General features: G+C 34.7%; 5 protein-coding genes across 10 annotated transcripts in view; 3 read left to right on the top strand and 2 right to left on the bottom strand.

The window, feature by feature from the left end:
- The first annotated feature begins 3,936 nt into the window (after positions 1-3,936).
- Positions 3,937-4,754, top strand: LOC111444217. The gene has a single exon (XM_023082227.1). The coding sequence runs from the start codon at positions 3,952-3,954 to the stop codon at positions 4,570-4,572; it is 621 nt and encodes a 206-aa protein (XP_022937995.1). The 5' UTR covers positions 3,937-3,951; the 3' UTR covers positions 4,573-4,754.
- A 3,452-nt stretch (positions 4,755-8,206) lies between these two features.
- Positions 8,207-8,575, bottom strand: LOC111444430 (E3 ubiquitin-protein ligase RING1-like). Its single transcript, XM_023082529.1, has one exon. It carries the CDS (start codon positions 8,573-8,575, stop codon positions 8,207-8,209), a length of 369 nt encoding a protein of 122 aa, XP_022938297.1.
- A 4,490-nt stretch (positions 8,576-13,065) lies between these two features.
- Positions 13,066-15,625, top strand: LOC111443883 (cytochrome B5-like protein). 6 transcript variants are annotated; one of them, XM_023081714.1, is made up of 6 exons: positions 13,066-13,227; positions 13,443-13,537; positions 13,626-13,663; positions 14,141-14,218; positions 14,312-14,403; positions 15,172-15,625. In XM_023081714.1, exons 2-6 carry the CDS (start codon positions 13,459-13,461, stop codon positions 15,236-15,238), a joined length of 354 nt encoding a protein of 117 aa, XP_022937482.1. In that variant the 5' UTR covers positions 13,066-13,227; positions 13,443-13,458; the 3' UTR covers positions 15,239-15,625. The 6 variants fall into 6 exon arrangements, with proteins under 6 accessions (XP_022937482.1, XP_022937484.1, XP_022937481.1 ...); XM_023081716.1 differs by having other exon boundaries at positions 13,407-13,537; XM_023081713.1 differs by having other exon boundaries at positions 13,067-13,227; positions 13,446-13,537.
- Positions 15,626-16,436: 811 nt separating this feature from the next.
- Positions 16,437-17,477, top strand: LOC111444400 (mitochondrial import inner membrane translocase subunit TIM17-2-like). The gene has a single exon (XM_023082492.1). It carries the CDS (start codon positions 16,522-16,524, stop codon positions 17,221-17,223), a length of 702 nt encoding a protein of 233 aa, XP_022938260.1. The 5' UTR covers positions 16,437-16,521; the 3' UTR covers positions 17,224-17,477.
- A 1,296-nt stretch (positions 17,478-18,773) lies between these two features.
- Positions 18,774-20,174, bottom strand: part of LOC111444418 — a 3,344-nt gene continuing 1,943 nt past the window's right edge. Inside the window, exons 2-3 of the mRNA XM_023082516.1 lie at positions 19,324-19,781; positions 18,774-19,239 (exon numbers count right to left, since the gene is read on the bottom strand). Coding sequence (XP_022938284.1) covers positions 19,025-19,239; positions 19,324-19,781 — 673 coding nt within the window. The 3' untranslated portion in view covers positions 18,774-19,024. The remainder of the gene's footprint in view (positions 19,240-19,323; positions 19,782-20,174) is intronic.

The raw sequence follows: 20,174 nt of genomic DNA, 5'->3' as shown, positions 1-20,174 counted from the left end.
GGGTATTAATGTAGCTTGTGTGAGAACAAATGTACCTATATACTTACCTATAATTATTTAAAGTTTTGAAATATTTAATAAGCGTATTTTTTTTTAGATTTAAAAAAAAAAATTTTATATATATGTTCGACTATAATTAAAATTTTAAAAGTTTATGAATATTTTTTTAATTTTTATTAATTTATCAAAAAAAATGAAGAAAAAAAAAAGCGTCTGGGATCTCTCTCCTCCACTGATAAAAATATATTAATTTATTTATGAACAGAACAAAAACAGACTTTAATAGTGAGGGTGGCCCGGCCAACCAAACGGTCCTGCACCCATTTTCTTTATTATTTAAAATTAAATTTTTTTATAAAGAAATACATATATTTTTAAAAAAATAATAATAACAATAAATAATACATATCTATACTTAGTGGGGAAGCGAGAAAGGGGTAGTGGCGCTCTCTCCTCTCCTATTATTGTAGTCGTTCCAATTCAATTTTTCAAAATGGATTTTCTTTTCTATTATTATTTATAAAACCATAACAAGTAAACGACGTCGTTCCACTGGCCGAAGACTTAAAACTTAAACCACCCACTATGACAGATGACTTGTTATTTTACTATAAAAATATTAACTACTTCCAATTTGATTTCTTCATAAGTAATCATTGATATTTGTTTGGACGGAGTAGAAAAAATAAATTATAGTTATTGTTGTTGTTGCAGCATCAAAATTTTAGGTGAGAAGTTGACTGTGCCGTATTATTATATTAGGAGACACACGAATAAGGTCAAGTTATAATAAGAAAATAACGAAAATTAAAAGACAAAATTATTAGTTATAAATTCATACAAAATTTATAATCTGAACAAGCTCAACGAGATATCATATCGTCACCCAAATATCAAATATATTCTCGTTCCCTCTATAGTTTGAACTTAAAGAAAGAATATATATATATATATATATATATACTAGAAAATTTTAAGAGCTACAAAAACAACTTTATAAAAAATTAACAATTAATATTTATACCAACAAAATGATCCTGTTATATTAAGAATTTGAAATAAAAATAGAATTAGAATCGAAGGTGTGTATTCTCATTGATATTCATAACTTTTAAATAGGATACAAGCTAGCAACTAATTAAATATTGATAATAGAATAAAATATACTATAAATCAAATTATAAAGGAAATAATATTAAGATATAATATCTAAGATATATTCCATAAATAATATATATTCCAAATATTATATCTCAACATGTTACTTGATTATCTTTAAAACGACTATCACGGTGATTTTAACAACAAGTAAAATATAATCTAATTAAATATTGAGAATAAAATAAAATATACTATAAATCAAATTATAAAGTAAAGAATATTAAGATATATTCTATAAATAATATATACTCAAAGTATTATATCTCAACGTGTTACTAGATTATCTTTAAAACGACTATCACAGTTATTTTAACATGTTTTGTCTTCGCTCACATGCTATTTAGAAGAAAAAAAAAATTAACTGCTCCAAATTAAGTGGTGAACTTTGGAGTTTTTATAATTGAGCCACCGAAAAGGAAAATGCATATTGCTAGTACTTTTTTTAAAATGATGTGATTTTTAGAAATTAATTATAGAGCTTCGAAATATTTATGAGAGGAGACAACAATATGATTTAGCCGTTGAAAGATGAGTGAATCTCTTCATCTCACATTAATTTTCTGCGTTTGAACGATGAAGCAAAATTTATATTTTAACTCCCAAACTGATACCTACTTCTAAATTAATTATATTACTATTGGAAATTTATATTTTTTTAATTATTGGAAACAAAATAATGTATACATAACAAATATTAAATTCTAATCATAATAATTTAATATAAGAAAAAAATAATATATAGTTGAAATAATGATAGTAATGACAATTTAATAAAATTAATTGATTTTCCCTGATAGTTACAAGCATGAAAATAAAACAAACTCATAGCCAGCTGATCATAAATAATTCACGTAAGGATATAAAATGAGAGAATTTTAGTACAGAGGCTGTACTGAATATTTAATACTATTATAAATAGCAGTAAGTCAGAAGAAAGACATATTTATAATTATTATGCAATTAAATGTTTTAAAATTATTATATAAAAATTTAATAATACCAAATATTTTGTATCCTTTAATAATTTAACATTTACAATAATTAAAATTTGGTAGTTTAGTACATGAACGAACCGATATTATATTCGAATAAAAATAATTATAAAAAATAGAAAATCATGATTAAAAAATGTTTAAAAATTAATAGTCGTTCTTTCGATGTCTAGGTATATTTGATTATGAACATTTTAAATATTTTTTAATAAACAAAAATAATTAGCTTGAGGTATTATTTTTACACGTGTCAGTTTGTTAGGTGCTGAAATTCATTCCTACAAGTGCCAACTTTCTCAAGCTGGCTGCTGAGGGCGGCGTGTGGTATAAATCGCAGGGGACATTCTCCAAGTTTATATTTATTTATTTATTTATTTATTTGATAGGCTTTTATATTTTGTACGCGCTTGCATTGCATTTAAGCTGGAAAATGAAAGGAGTTGGGACCAAGTTTCTCCCCTATTGAATTTTGATATTAAATTTTGCTTCCAAGTATTGAAATTATTAAGTAAATTGGAAATAATTTAATTTATTGCATTTGTTAATATTTTAATTCTAAGAAATTAATTTTCATTTGAAATGGATTTCTTTCATTTGTTAATATTTTTCTATTTTTATCCTTATTTATGTTGAAGAGATGTGTGGGACATTGTGAAGGACGTGAATTGATGGAGAAAGGGTAACATATCTTTTGCCTTTTGGCTTACCATTTTCATATAAATTCATAATAAATTTAAGAAAAAATGAAAAATAAAAACAATTATCATAATTTGTACTCAATAACATAAAATATTGTATGATATTTATTTTATTCAAGATTACTAAAAAAAAACTTGCTTTTAATTTTAAAATTAATTTGTATGATATGAAAATCATAGTAAAATATCGACTTGAAATGATTAAAGAAAACGCTAAACATAACAAACTGTAATGACCTAGATCCACCACTAGCAGATATTGTCTTCTTTGAGCTTTCCCTTTCGAGTTTCCCCTCAAAGCTTTAAAACTCTGGAAAGGTTTCCACATTGGTTGGGGAGGAGAACAAACCACTATTTATAAAGGTATGGAAACTTTCGCCTAACATACGCATTTTAAAGCCGTGAGGGGAAGCCCAAAGAGGACAATACCGGCTAGCGGTAGATCTAAACCGTTACACAAACATTATTTTAAATATGTTTAATTGATTCTCATACTCTAAACTCACTTTAAGTTATAATTTTTTTTAAAATGATTATAGAAATATAATTTTCGTTCATTTTATAAGTTATTCTAAACATGCTATGAATCAAACGAACCATGCTCGGGATTATTTAATATTAATCTTATTATATTAAAATAAAATGATGGGTGAGGAATTCGAGAAGCTAATCATCTAAAGCTTTAAACTTAGAATTCAGGTCACCTACTAGCTTCATATTTGGGCAAAGTTTGGTTATCATATATGTAATCATTGGGACACTCATCAAAGCTATTAGATTTTTTATATTCATTTTCAAGAAATTTCTAATTTAATGTAATTTCGAGGAAAAAGAAAAAAACCCAAAGAAATGTTAGTTTATATTAGATATATAAATATTCTGGCTTTTCTTAACGAAACGAAAGACAAACCTCTACCTACGCGCGTGTACGTCAAACAAATAACTTTATCAAATCTGTTCATGTAGTGTACAACACGCGCTGTAAACATGAGTGGGATAAAAGTCCTTACGAAGTACCGTTCGTTCGCTTTATATATTTCCCAATTCTTCGTTTTAGAAAGCGGAATTATTACACATTTCTTTGGAATTGCTTGTAAGCGATGGAAGTGGAGCCGATTCGACCGGCAGTGAAGAAGAAGCTGTGGAACGTGTTGCGAGCGGTTGTGTTCATGTTGAGGAAAGGCGTACGGACATTCGATCTTCATTTGATACTAAAACGAAGCAAAATCGCAGGAAAAGCGATTGGAAATCTGGTCGAATTTCATCACGGATCTGCTTTTAGTTGCCAAACGATTGATATCGCCAATTCCTACATCTCAACTCGCGATTACGAATTCAGTTGCAGTAACAGTCCTGCAGCATATCCGTTCCGTTACTTCAACAAACTCCGAAAGCACCGAAACCACCAATATTTCCCCAAATCTTACAGTCACGACGATTTCTCCACCGTCGCCGCCGTCACGAGAGTTCTGGATATTCTCCAAACCGATCAGAACTCCGAGAAGTCGCCATTAGTGCCGCTGCCTGGATTCGGAAAGAGTCCGCTAGTTGTGCGGCAGTTGCGCGTTACGGATTCGCCGTTCTCTTTGAAGGACGACGGCGATAGTCAGTTCGTCGATAAAGCCGCCGAGGAATTCATCAAGAAGTTCTACAAGGATCTAAGGCTAGAGCGAAGTTTTGCAGCTTGTGAATCGCCGTACTGGAATACGCTTTGCCGATGAAAACAAACGAACGAACTTGAACCTTTTCAGATCGGCGATGTTTACAGTTACACATCGTCATAAATGAACGTCGAATCACTGTGTTTAATGGCTTCAAGAGACGTGATTCATTCTCAACCATATCAGTTTGAAAGCTCCAACAGTTCAAATCTTTAAGTTTCTATAATTACTTTTTTTTTTTCCTCTCCTTCAAGTAATTTTAATAAAATTTAGTTTACAATTTTATTTGAAGTTCTAGATTTATATATATATATATAGTATTTCTAATAATGTATTAGTTTTAGTAGATTTACAATTTTGACCTTAAAAGAGTAAAAGTATACTAATTTGTATATTATTAATGTTTATAGGGTTATATGGATTTGTATATTATTAATGTTTTTTTTTAATGATTATAGGGTTATATGGAACTAAAACCATTATGAGTATAAAATTATCCGTTATTATTTTGAATGAAAATATTCTCTTAAGATATGCATATATTTAAATCACGTCAATTAAAAACGCATCGATTTAAACATCATGACACGTGTATCTTCTTCATGATAACCATGTCGTTGTCATTATATATGACACGACTATAATCTTACTTTTAACCGCACACATCATTCAAATAGAGACTAGGCCGACAACTTTTTCTCCCGAACCGCATACATTATCATTAACTCTTCTATAAAGGTTTCGTGTCTATCATGATCGGTTCTAATTACCATATCCACTTTTTAACGTGAAAAGTAAATTATAAAAAGCACCCTACATGTAATTCTTGAATTTTCCAATTAAAATATTAAAAGTGTTTAAAAAATTCCACTTTTTTTCACTTTATGATGGCTTAACAAAGTAATATTAGACATAATAATTATGAGTAAACAATACGCATCAAAATAAATCTAATTATAACTGTTTGACTTTTATAAGTGTCACTTAAGCTTTGTCTAATGTATAATTTTTTTCCCTTATTCCTTAAATTTGGATATCTTCGTTGGTGATTTATTTGCTTATTTTGGTAAAATAATGTGAAAATCAAATTGGGCTGGTATTGAGCCCATTTGATCCATCAATTAAGAGGATATTGGGCCGATAACCAGTGGGCTGATAGTCCAGTCCATTGATTCAGCAAAGCCCAAAATGCTCAACTATTTTAATTTTATTATTTATACTTATTTTTATGGGGATGTATCTCAAATAATTTAGATTAAACGAATTACTCGCAATTGTTATGTTTAATAAATTTGATATTAAATGTCAATATAATAAACATACTTAAAATAATGTCTACCTTGCCAATTTTATTTTAATTTACCAAATTTTGGCGACATGTTTTTCTATGTTTTAATTGAAATTAATCGAGCACTAATAAGCTTCATGCAAGAACTGATTTTTCTAAAAGAACGGTCATAATGAAATGATAGTGCACCTCCATATGCATTGTTCTACCTCCACATGCATTGTTATAACATGAAATATCAGAATTCTGGGCTCTCATACCAAATATAATGAAATAATAGTGCACCTCTACATGCATTGTTCTAGCATGAAATACTGAATTCTCTACTAGACAAATCGTAGAATTCTGGGCTCTGATACCATATTAGATGAACACGACTCTCCACAATGGTATGATATTGTCCACTTTGAGCATAAGCTCTCGTAGCTTTGATTTGGATTCCCCAAAATGCCTCGCACCAATGGAGAGAGGATTATTTGATTATAAACCCATGATCATTTCTTAAATTAGCCGAGGTGGAACTTTCATCTAACACACTAATCAACTCCAAATAATAACGAATTTTCTAAAAGCACGGTCGTAAAAAAATATTTTGAAATTACCAATCTCGGTTAAAAATTCAAATATTTTATTAAAAAAACCGTAAATTTATAAGATAAAGCTTAAATAGAATTCAACTCGATCTTCAATTGAAAAGTCTTGTTTGGAAGAATAGATTTAAGTAAAAGATAATTTTTGCCATATAAAATAATTTGAATTTAATTTACCAATAATTTTTTTACTAAATTCTATATCCCTAGAGAATAGAAATATTGGGCAACACTAAGATAGGGATATTGAATTTAGTTAAAAAAAAATGATTGGTGTTCCTCTTAAGCTAACGGAATCACGACTTTTAATGTTTTATTGACAGCCACAACTCAATTCTTTGCGTGTTTCCTTATTTTAAAACCGTTATTATTGTCTTGTTCTTGTCAAACCACATTGTGTTTGACTAACCAATATTTTATTGTTTTTTTTAGTTTATCCTTGCACTTTGGACGGCTGGCAATGAGCCATTTTGCCTTAACAAGACTTGGCCAATTGGGATTCGACACGTCGAATTAAATTGCAACAACATTAAAAAAACTTTATTTTAATTAATATGAAAATAACAATTAACAAATTCCTTTTCTTTTGTCCTCGAACACTGCAATTTGGAGATGAAAACAAATCTTGTCAGTGAAACAAATTTCTTTTATTTTGTCCTCGAACACTGTAATTTGTAGATGAAAACAAATCTTGTCAGTTGGTTTCATTGTTGTAAGAATTTAACTCGGGTAAAAATGGTAGTTGAAGTAACCAATTGATATATATATATATATAATATATACACCGACTGAGATCCATCGCTAATAAATATTATCTTTTATAGGCTTTTGCTAAACGATTTAAAACATGTTTGCTAGAGGAAGCTTTACACACTCCTATAAATGATATTTTGTTCTCCTCCCCAACCAATGTAGAACATCACAACATATATATTGCTCACGTTTAGTGAGTAGTAGTATCTCCATTGGTATGAAGCCTTTTGAATAAGTCCAAAGTAAAACCATGAGACTCAAAATGGACAACATCAAAAGAGTTAGTGATTCATAATATATTATATACATTTTTTACTTGTTGATAATAAATTTTATGGTCGAAGTTGAGCGTCTTATCTTATCCCAAATTTCCCAAGTGGTTATCTTGGCTATACCGAATTAAAGATTTTTATTATACTTGATATTTTTAAAAAATATAATAGGACGGTCGAACTTGAATGTGGGACTTAGTTAGTAATTAGAGCGATTTTTCTCTTAATAGTTTCCTTCATTTTGTTGTTCTATTGGGTATAGAATTTAGTTCGTGTATGGTCCTTTTTGATCATGGATCTTATTACAAAGTCTTTCTCGACCATGGGATTCCACTAATATGAACTCGAACTAGCGATAGATCAACAACATAAAGATCTTTTTGCGGGTAATAATAGCACTATCTATTTTATTTAATTATTAATTAAATAGTCTTCCTATTTTCTCGACTTTCAAAATGAATAATATTACCATTAATTGAGATTTAATGGTTGATTTAATGATTAGATGGAGTTTCCAACTTGGGAGCCCACTTTAACGAATTATTATCATAATAATAATAATAATTATTAGTATTATTGTTATGTAGGTCCCACATTCATTAATGTAATTAATTTGATAGAGAGATTTAATCCAAACAAAAAAAAAAATTCAACAAAAATAATAATAAAAGAAAATTTTTTGAGAGAATAATGAGCAGAAGAGAATTCTTATTGGACAGCATGAAGATTTGAATTTTTCCTGTACATCCAACGGCTCAAAATTGATTTGACACAACGAACGAACAAACAAACTAAACCTGAACGGGTTTAGCAGTTTCCGATTTGTTGTCGGAGGAGACGTGGCAGCGGCAGAGAGGGCAACAGTCGCCGCCGACGGAGAGCCATGAGGATATACAAGTTTGATGGTACACATGACCGCAGGGGATCTGTTTACCACCTTCATCCGCCCGGAATTCCTCCATACAAACTGCACATACGTCGTCTGTGACCACCGTTGGCAAATCGGCAACCACCACGGACGGCGGCTCTGTGATGATCTGGTCGTTATAATAGTCGTCGGCACCGGTGAGGACCGTGTCGAGATCGAACATCGATTCAAGGTCCATGATGTACCTCGCTGCAAAAGCTGATCTTGTTGCTTCCGGCAAGACAGCAGCCATGGAAAAATGGAGAAGTAAACAAGCAAAAGAGAGAAATTTTTGGAAGGGATGAATATATTGCTTAGCTGTGTATATATATATATATATTAAAACTGAAAGGATTCCGAATTTGACTTTATTTTTTAATTAGATTATTGAATTAAAAAGAAAATAATTTGACATAGACGTGAATTCGAAATAATTACATGTAAGTATTAAATGTCCGAAATAAAATTAATTTTGAACATTATTTTTAAATTAAAAAAAATTAAGTTGGTAATTTATAGATTGATTTAAAATATATTTAATAAATAAATAAATTCAATTTGGAAGGGGGGACATTTCCTTTGTCCTTTGTAGCGTGGGACAAGTCCATTTTAAATAAGCGGGCGTTGATGACAGAGATATTAAAGAATGCAATGCAACTTGCTTGCTCATTCAATTCATTTTATATTATATGATATAAATAACAAAATTAACTTTTCAAAAATAAATAAATAAATAAATAAAATCACTTTAAATCCTATAACCGTAGGTTGTAGAGGTATTAATTGAGGTAGTGTTGAAATTATTATATTTACTGTGCAAATTCAATTTTTTTTTTTAATTTTAAAATATGTGGAGTGACAAATAAAAAAATTATTGTTTTTTTTATTTGTTTTTTTTAGCTTTTAATTTTTATTTGTCAATTTATTCTTATATAATTAACATTTTCAAAGCAAATAAGTATATTTTTTTTTATTGAAAATTTCGTACACTGGAAACTTCAAAGCTTCTAGGTTAGATTTTAGTCTTTGTAAAGAAAAAAGAATGCAGTTGACAAATACAATTATTGGATAACAGTTGACCAATACCAAAATTTTGGTATTATAATTAATAATATTGTAGTTTTTTTTTTCTTATAAATATTTTCTATGGCAACTTGGGCTCGACCGTATATCATTTGAAAAAAAATAATTCACGTGAGACATCATTCTAGTAGGATGTGGTTCGAGAATGAACTCAGGTAGAAACTGGTAGACATGCGACACTTGAGTAAAATATAAGAATGTATGTGAGTGAGAACAGAACATGTTGAAATGACATGCGTTGATCTATGAGAATAGTATTCACTCTTTTAATTATTTTAATATCAGACATCTAATTTTAATATTGTTTTGAAATATTTGATTAAGTTTATGCATGTTTATGTATATTCATAATTTAGGGAAAGATTCAAACTTGATTAAAGTATTAATTACAATTATTAGGCAAAAGATTTGAACACAATTTTTTTAGTATTTTGGGGGACTCGAGCATCCTAATATTTGGGGCCTAAACATTTAATTTCAGACCAATAGTCCAGGTGGCAAGAAATTTTGATTTTGTGTGTTCTGATATTATATTTAAATATATTATTAATATTTTATTTAAGTATGTTTCAGATGTTACAATTTAATAAACATGTGTATGCATTATGATTCAAATAATACAATTCAATAAGTTCGTTGTACATTAGAAGTCGTACTGTCAGTACTTTAATTTTCTAATTAAAAACTCATCAGTGTGAAATATTAAATATATCTATGTTACAAAAAAACATTATAATTTCTATGGAACATTAATTATATCAGGCTCGGCCCACATATGAAGCCCAAGATAATATAAAAGCTCAGGCCCAAACCAAATTGAAAGTCAACCACCAACCGTTATTGATAACGAAGCTCAAGCTTGGGCCAAAACTGAAGCCCACATTAATATGGAAACTCAGGCCCAACGCGAAGTTGAAATCAAGTTGCCCAAAAAAGAAGCCCAAGTTAATAAGGAAACTCAGGCCCAACCCAAAGTAGAAGTAGGGTGGCCCAAAATTGAAGCCGAAGATGATATGAAAACTCAGGCCCAACCCAAAGTAAAAGTAAGGTAGCCCATGAATGAAGCCCAACCTAATATGGAATCTCAGGCCCAACCCAATTAAGAAGTCGACAGGCCCAAAATTGAAGCCCAATCTAATATGAAAACTCAGGCCCAACCCAATGTAGAAGTCGGGAAGCCCAAGATAATATAAAATGGCCCAACCCAAAGTAAAACTCAGAAGGCCCAAACTGAAGCCCAATATGATACGGAAACTAAGGCCCAACCCAATGTAGAAGTCAGGTGACCCAAACCTGAAGCCCAAGATAATATGGAAACTGAGGTCCAACCCAAAGTTGAACTCAGGTGGCCCAAAACTGAAGCCGAAGATTATATTCAAAATCTGGCCCAACACAATGTAGAAGTCGAGAGGCCCAAAAATGAAGCCCAAGATAATATAGAAACTCAGGCCCAAACTAAATTTGAACTCAGGTGGCCCAAAACGTAAACCCAAGATTATATATGGAAAATCAGGCCCAGCCCAATGTGAACTCAGAAGTCCCAAAACTGAAGCCCAATATAATATGGAAACTCAGGCCCAACCCAATGTAGAAGTCGGAAGGCCCAAACTGTAAGCCCAAGATAAGATGGAAACTCAGGCCCAACCCAAAGTTGAACTCAGGTGGCCCAAAACTGAAGCCCAAGATTATATGGAAACTCAGGCCCAACCCAATGTAGAAGTCTGGAGGCCCAAAAAAGTAGCCGAAGATAATATGGAAAGACCCAACCAAAAGTAGAACTCGGGTGGCCCAAAACGTGAGCCCAAGATTATATGGAAAATAAGGCCCAGCCCAATTTGAACACAAAGGCCCAAAACTAAAGCCCAATATAAAATGGAAACTCAGGCCCAACCTAATGTAGAAGTCGGGAGGCCGAAAAATGAAGCCCAAGATAATATGGAAACTCAGGCCCAACCTAACGTGGAATTTAGCTGGCCCAAAACTTGAGCCCATGATTACATCGAAAATAAGGCCCAGCCCAATGTGAACTCAGAAGGCCCAAAACTGAAGCCCAATATAATATGGAAACTGAGGCCAACCCAATGTAGAAGTCGGATGGCCCAATATAATTTGGAAACTCAGGCCCAACCCAAAGTTGAACTCCGGTGGCCCAAAACTGAAGCCCAAGATTGTATGGAAACTCAGGCCCAACCCAATGTAGAAGTTGGGAGGCCCAAAACCGAAGTCCAATATTATTTGGAAACTTAGGCCCAACCCAATGTAGAAGTCGGGAGGCCCAAAAATCAAGCCCAAGATTATATGGAGACTCAGGCCCAACCCAAAGTAGAATTCGGAAGGCCCAAAACTGAAGCCCAATATAATATGGATACTCAGGCCGAACCCAATGTAGAAGTCTGGTGGCCCAAACATGATGCCCAAGATAATATTGAAAATCAGGCCCAACCCAAAGTTGAACTCAGGTAGCCCAAAACTGAAGCCCATAATTATATGGAAACTCAGGCCCAACCCAATGTAGAAGTCGGGAGGCCCAAAAATCAAGCCCAAGATTATATGGAGACTCAGACCCAACCCAAAGTAGAATTCGGAAGGCCCAAAACTGAAGCCCAATATAATATGGATACTCAGGCCGAACCCAATGTAGAAGTCTGGTGGCCCAAACATGATGCCCAAGATAATATTGAAAATCAGGGCCAACCCAAAGTTGAACTCAGGTGGCCCAAAACTGAAGCCCATAATTATATGGAAACTCAGGCCCAACCCAATGTAGAAGTCGGGAGGCCCAAAAAAGAAGCCGAAGATTATATGGAAAGGCCCAACCAAAAGTAGAACTTGGGTGGCCCAAAACTGAAGCCCAAGATTATATGGAAAATCAGGCCCAGCCCAATGTGAACTCAGTTGGCCCAAAATTGTATCCCAAGCTGATATGGAAACTCAGGCCCAACCCAAAGTATTACTCAGTTGGCCTAAAACTTAAGCCCAAATAATATGGAAACTCAGGCACATCCGAAAGTAGAAGTTTGATGGCCCAAACTTGAAGCCCAAGCTAATATGGAAACTCAGGCCCAACCGAAAGTAGAACTAAGGTGGTCCATAACTGAAGCCCAATATAATTATGAAACTGAGGCCCAACCAAAAGTAGAAGTATGGTGGGCCATACTTTAAGCCCAAGCTAATATGAAAACTCAGGCCCAACCCAATGTAGAAGTCGGGTGGCCCAAAGCAGAAATCCCAGCTTATATGGAATCTCAGGCCCGACCAAAAGTAGAAATCATGTGGCCCAAACTGAAGCCCAAGCTAATATGGAAACTCAGGCTTAACCCAAAATGAAGTCAGGTGGCCCAAGCTAATATAAAATATCAGGCTCATCCCAAAGTGGAAGTCGGGTGGTCCAAAGCTGAAGCCCAATCGAAGGCCGGCCGACAGTGGAAGTTATGTGGCCCAAAGGTGAAGTCCAATTGAATATGCAAACTCAGGCCCATCTCAAAGTGAAAGTCATGTGGCCCATATTTGAAGCCCAATCTAGTAAGGAAACTCATGCCGAACCGAAAGTGGAAGTCAGGCTCCTGCCGTTACTGAAGCACAATCTCTGGCTCGAGCTAAAACCGAAGCTCAAGCCCATACTGAAACTGATGCCACAGCCGAACTTTAGGCCCAAACATGGGCGACCCTTAATCGGTCTGGTGTTTGATGGGGATCCGGTGGGCAGAGTGCAGTGGAAATTCGAGGGTCTAGATTTTACCGGCGAATTCATTTCGGCATTCAGTTCGCCGGATATTCGATAAGCTCACTGCTTAGTCGCTAAATCCGATCCATATTCTTAAGGTAAGTTCTCAGTTTCGCATCGCTTAGCTAAATCATCTGCATCAAAATTAGCTTAAACCAGTGACCCGGACGGTCCGAGAATCTTTGCTGAATTTGTGGATTCTGGAGCATTTTCTTGCTTACGAAACAAAATTATTATTTCTTAGTTTCAATTTCGGAATGGTAATGCTTCGTTGCAGTACTATGCTTTTGCATTTATTGTGAATCTGATTTAGCAGTGAGCTATATAAGATGATGATCATTGTAGCCGCATTGGTTCTCGGTGTGTTGTTTGGCGCTCTGATTTTAATCCCACGCGACCGTAAGTTTGGTGAAGTGTATTGTTTCAGTTCTTTAATCCTTTTATGCATAAATTCACATCGATTTGAACAAACAATGCTCTTATTTTCTGGATGCAGGAAATGCACAAAAGGTTCAATTAAATAATACCAACAAGGTAAATTTGGACTTGTTTTCCTTTAGTTGAGTAAATCATCATGGTTTGTGCAATGTTCTATGTCCAGATTTCAACTATTGAGTTGGATCCGACTAAAACTAGGATTTGTTGAGGATTGTTGGGAGGGAGTCCCACAGTGGCTAATTTAGGGAATAATCATGGGTTTACAAGTAAGGAATACATCTCCATTGGAGCCATGAGAACTTATGCTCAAAGTGGATAATATCATACCACTGTGGAGAGTTGTAATTTCTAACCGGATTGAGAAACAAAAATGGAAATAGAACATTCCAAGAGATTTAGTGAAACTGAAACGATTTGTACAATTTTCTTTTTCGAGCTTATCTGTTGATGCTGCAAACTTTAGTGATGGGGCTTATTTGTGTTCAATTAAAGGATCTGCGTTGATATTTCATACAGGAAGAAGTGTTCTTTGTGGTTTCTCATTATATTCTAAATGTTTTTTCTTGCTTATAGGCATCTAAAGTGTACAGTAAAGACGAGGTTTCGGTTCATAACAAGAGAACTGATTGCTGGATCATTATCAAGAACAAGGTATTATCGGATGTCTAAGCTCGTAGCAAAACTTGGGGTTTGCTTGTATGTTGTCATACTCGTAATCTATTTTTCGATTTTTATCAAGCATAGGTGTACGATGTTACGTCCTATGTTGAAGAACATCCAGGAGGAGATGCCATCCTAGCACATGCTGGGGATGATTCTACAGAAGGGTTTTATGGGTAAGCCAACCTGACACCTCCTCTCTCAATCATATTGTTATATCATAATAATTTGATCTGTCCAAATAATCTGGATTGGATACTCTTATCATTGTTTTAGCTTTGATAAACAATAATTAAGATCAGCAAAGCTTTTTCAAAATGGTTGCTTCTGCGATCCTTTTTTTCCCTGTTTTGTATGCAAACTACAGAATCATGGTGTAAATCGATAGCACTTGGATTTGTCAATGGTGGTATATTGATTTTCGTTAAACAACACGTGGGCGCTTTAGTTTAGTTAGCATGTTCATATCACACACTCTGTCACTTGTTGAACACGTCAAACATTTGTTAGATACATATCGATCATTTATTAGATACATATCGATCATTTGTTATGTATACTAAATAGATATATAATAATAAGTTTTAAGAAATGCAGAAACTTGCTGACTTTGAATTCTCATATATATTTGAATAAATGCGTCCTTGTCGTTTCTATGTCCTAAATTTTAAATTATGACGTGCATAATGTGCGTCATGTCGTATAAGTGTCTCTTATTTGTATATGTGCTTTTTAGCACGTGGAGGTGAAGATTCAAACGCATTTGACTTTGTGATCGATGATATATGTTTTAACCAATTGAGCTATGCTCAAGTTGAGCTCAAAGATCCTATATATAAAAAAGCGGTCATGTTGGCTTTACTCAAAATTTTACCTTTCTTTCTTCCATCGTTACAGCAATCTTCCGAACACGTTTATTTCAACCTCAATATTTTTTTGTGCAGGCCACAACATGCAACTCGAGTCTTCGACATGATCGACGACTTCTATGTTGGAGATTTGAGGCTGTAATATCCAAGAAACATCTGGCTTTGCGCTATCACGAGAGAACGTATTTCGCAGCGTTCCAGCTCTAGAGATGCCTTTCAGGGAAGATATCAAATGATTTGAATTGTCTGGTTAGCATTCTTGCGATGTTGTAACATTTGTAGCTGTACACTTTCATTTAGATCTTGTAGCTGTACACTTTCATTTAGATCTTCAACTTTCTAGTTTTATCTCTTTAGTTTGAATTAGTTCTTTCTTTTTTTTATGATTGCAAGAGGAGAGAAACTTTTCATAGTGGTCTATTTTGATGCTACTTTTGAACTGAAATCTTGAAGGTTCTAATTTGCATTGTCATGGTGGAGGTGGTAAGGGACAGCTTCTAGGCAGATTATTTCTAAACTTCTAATATTACTCTCGAGAGTATTGAGTATTTTTTAAACGCGCTATTATTCGAGCTGAGCTTGAGTTGGTTCTTTGTTGTATGTATGATAGATATCTTATACGACACCATGTGGATGTATAATTTTATACTAATGAAATCGAGTCGAATATACTATTAACGGGACGAGTCAACTAATAAATATATGATTGATAACGACACGAGAGGAACTTACTTCCATGGAACGTCACCGCGAGCTTGTTGTAGTCGGTCCAACAAGAGAGAATCTTGCTGCTGGTCTCGCTTCTACCCCGTGGAAACGCTCTTTAATGGAACTTTAGCTTTAAAAATGGGAAATGCCCTACCTTTGAGTGCGGTTCATCGTTTGGGCTCATAATAAATTAAAAGTTGCGACACTCGTCCAATTCTAATCTCCATCTTTGTGGAACAAAGAGAATTTAGATTCTGTCTTGAATAGCTTCAATCCAAATTCACACACCCATTAGAAGTGACCTGATAGAACAATATGAAACATACCCATTAGAAGTTTGTCTAATTTATCCGTACATACCAAGCATGTTCGACTAGAATAGTATCCTAAAATTATACTCGTATTTTTTAATTTTTTTTTAAAAATATAAAGTTATATATAAGAGTAGTTTTGAAACATTTAAAAAAAAAATTAAATGAAACATTTTTTTTTAAGTTAAATGATATTTTTGTAAGTAAGTAAAAAAAAAAAAAAAGATTTATTATTTTAAAATATTTTTATTAAATTAGTCAGCAGGGTCCCACTGGTCGTTCTCAATTAAATCAAGTTCTATAAGTATAGTTAAAAACCCCATGGCTATTAAAAACCCACGTTACAGTTAGGCGGTGGCGATTGAACTCAGAGGACCAGAAAACCCTAGCTGATCGGATCGACGCCATGGGAACGCCGGAAACTTCAAGGGAACCTTGCCCCGACCGCATCCTCGATGACATCGGCGGCGCTTTTGGCATGGGAGCCGTCGGCGGGTCAGCTTTTCACTTCATCAAAGGTCTATACAATTCTCCCAAGGGATCCAGGATTATCGGCGGCTCTCAAGCCGTCCGAATGAATGCGCCACGCGTTGGCGGAAGTTTCGCTGTTTGGGGTGGTTTATTCTCTGCTTTCGATTGTACAATGGTCTATGTCCGCCAGAAGGAGGATCCATGGAACTCGATCATCGCTGGCGCCGCCACCGGCGGTTTTCTTCAGATGCGACAGGGACCTGCATCAGCAGCTCGTTCTGCTGTTTTCGGCGGCGTTTTGTTAGCGTTGATTGAAGGAGCTGGGATTATGCTCAATAAAGTCCTCAGCCAGCAACAAAATATGCCTGTTGTCACGGAGGAGCCTGCTGGTATGGCTAGTGTACCTGGATATCCTACAGGCCAATTACCTGGCCGTGCTCCTCCCCTGTCTCTACCGCAAGCGGAGTTGACAAGCCTTTCTTCTTCGTCTTCTTCAGATTTTGGTAGTGATTCGTGGTTTGGAGGTTGGTTTGGTGGAGGCAAGAAGAAGGAATCTGCAGTGTCGAGTGGAGGAAGTGAGACAACGATTTTGGAAAGCTTTGATGCACCGCCTGTGCCAAATTTTGAGTTCAAATAAAACAGGCTTGAATTAAGCTGAGAGTTTGAGATAAGAAGACAATGAATTCAATCGTAGAACGTATGGCATGTGTTATAGATTACTTCAAATTATTGATTATTGTGTGCAATGCTGACATTGTTACGAATTTATCTAATAATCTTTCACACTACGCTGAATTGTACAATTAGCTCAGGTTATAGATGAAAGGATTGCATGTGTTGCTATTACAATATCCATTGAGTTCTTAAGTTTTTTACTTGAATTTTTGTTTCCCTTAGATTTCTTCACTCATTTGATGGTATAGATTCGTTTTCTTTTGGTTGAGCTGTTCTTCATGATCTTTTATGATAATCGACCTGTTCAATGCGCATGAATTAGTCATTCAAGTGCAGAATCTTTTGGTGTTCATTGTAGTTTTCATATGTAAAGGCTTCATTTCAGGTTGCTCCCTTTTTGGGTGGTCATTGTGTATGAATGATTTAGAAGTTGAGGGCATTTTTTCTCAAGTTCTTATGGCTTGTGTTTATGTTCATGCTCAGCATACAAGAGTTTTTGGCATCATTTTCTGGTTTTATGGTTGGCAGTTGCTGTTGTTTCGGGTCTCCGATGTTATAATTTGCTTGTTCTCTTCGGCTGGGCGTTGTCGGTGTTTGTTGAGTTCGCGACTCAGTGTTCTGGTACTTGGCTTCATGAATCTATTTTCTGGCTTTTCTGTAACAGGGAATCTGGTATTCTAATGCATTTTAGGGTCTGCGCCATGGCTGTTGGAAGATACCAAACATCCTGATTCACACCATGGATTCAGCGGTACAGTGTTGAGCATATTTGTAAGGTTTGTGCACCCTACTTCTCATTGAAAATCTATTCAAGTTAGTTTTCGTCTTGCATTCATCTATCCATGGGATGGTAGGGCAAAGGTCTTTAGTGTTCCCTCGGGTCAAGAATTGGGACCTCACAATTACTAGCCAATATGTTTTTCTCCTATGCCGTTCTTAGTTCATGGTTCAATATTTTGGTGTCCTAAGCATAGAGGAACCACACCAATCCATCCCAAACTCAGTGGTTAAACTCTACTGTGGTGATCGATACCGTAGGGAGGTCCTACAAAAAAAACAGCTAACTACTTCTCTCCCACTTTTCTTCTTCACTTCACACCTTGGAACACACCATTCGGAACACACCGTTCTTATCGAGGAAGGGACTTTCACATCTTCTTAACCTGAAATGGCAAATGGCTGAGGAGAGGAAAGGTTCCTTAGGGTACCTCGAGAACTGATCCAGTGGAGATAGGGTGAGACTTGTAGCTCAGAGGATTAAAGCACGTGGCTACGAACCACAGTGTTGGGGGTTCGAATCCCTCTTTGCCCACAACCGGCAAAAAAGAGGACTTTTTCCTCTAAGGGTAGGAAAGTCATGATCGGAGTAGCGGATCTCGCTACCCATTAAAGTGAAACCCACAAGTTTTATCTTAAAAAGAACAAATAAAAAAGAGCAATAAATCACTATTCATATCTTATCACATAACAAAGTAAGAAAATATATATATATATTAAACACAAATTCTCCTCTACACTGTACAGAGCCTTTTGAGCCTGAAACCAAAACTACTCATTAAAATCCAACAAAAACCAAATAAAATTATGTGTAAAAATAAAACAAAAAGGAATTAAAGAATGAATGAAGAAGAGAAAATTAAGGGTTTTGAAAGAGGGAAAGAAAAATGAAGATTACATAAATATACGATTTCACTGCTCAAATCCGGCTTTGGCTTAATTAGATGATCACGGGTTATCATCGCAAACAAAAATAGACGAAAATTTTAGAGAAAACTGGAATCGTGTTCGTCGTGACATAGCTCCCTCCTTAATTTTTGTGTAAAATGTCTACAAGCATCCATGCTTAGATCAATGGCCGCTGCGAGTGCGACAAATAGAGCAGCATCTGCCATGCACGTCACGTGCTGAACCCCGACTTGTACGATAGGCTTGCTTACCTTCCCTTCTCCTTCCACACTCGAAGCCATTACAAAATTACCTTTAATCATCAACATAATTGAAACTCATTAGAGTTTAGAAACTAAAATAGATAGTAACTTGACATAAAAAGTTGTAAATTTACCTTTTATGTTGGATCGAGAGTTTGGACTAAAATCTCTCACGGTCTTACGGTCAATACAAAATTGGCCACCTTTTTTCACGCTCATGGTAGCTTCAGCAATGGGAATGCCAGTTGCTAGTCCGGTATCAGCCACGAGCTCGAACTTGTAGCCGAGGCCATCAATCGGTCCCCTCTCACGCCAAGCCTCAAGTCGGCCCCATGGCTTCCAACTGCTAACAGAGAAGCCATGGGGGCGGAGGATGAGCCAGGCACCAGGGTTGGAGCGGGAGACACGGTCTGTGCCCGGAGAAGGGACGAACGGCGTAATCATGGAGGCTGCCGCAACAGCGGACCCCGAGAGGTCATAAACCATGATCATCCAACCCTTTCTTTCTCTCCCGGGCTTCTCTCTTTCGCCGGAAAAAGTTCTCATCCATTTTCCTTTGGTGCTGTTGAAGCTGAAATCTGATGGCAGTGACCTGTTTGCATAATTTTTGTTTAATATTTAAAATTAGTTTCTTATAAATATTAACCATACAAATAAAAAAATTACCATCAGTTTCTTATAAATATTAACCGTACAAATAAAAAAATTACCATCATATAAAAATTTAAATTAACCCTACTTTTAACTCTCTACGACAACTTTAACCCTACTTTTAACTCTCTACGACAACTTTGAAGTAGTCGCGTTATGACATTGAATAATTTATCTATTTTTTTTTACTTTTAATATTAGTCGTCGATTATTTTCGTTAATTTTTTTGCACCTAATCTACCCAAACGACTTAAAATGTAAGTTTTTAAAAAATAATTTATACAAAATTAGGTTTTTTTTTTTTTTTTTTTTTTTTTTAGAATTAAGTTATAGG

Source organism: Cucurbita moschata, unplaced genomic scaffold, assembly GCF_002738365.1.
Source record: "Cucurbita moschata cultivar Rifu unplaced genomic scaffold, Cmos_1.0 Cmo_Scf00006, whole genome shotgun sequence".
NCBI lineage: Eukaryota > Viridiplantae > Streptophyta > Magnoliopsida > Cucurbitales > Cucurbitaceae > Cucurbita > Cucurbita moschata.
Note: the sequence above shows the minus strand (reverse complement) of the source record. Positions and strands in the feature narration are given on the sequence as shown.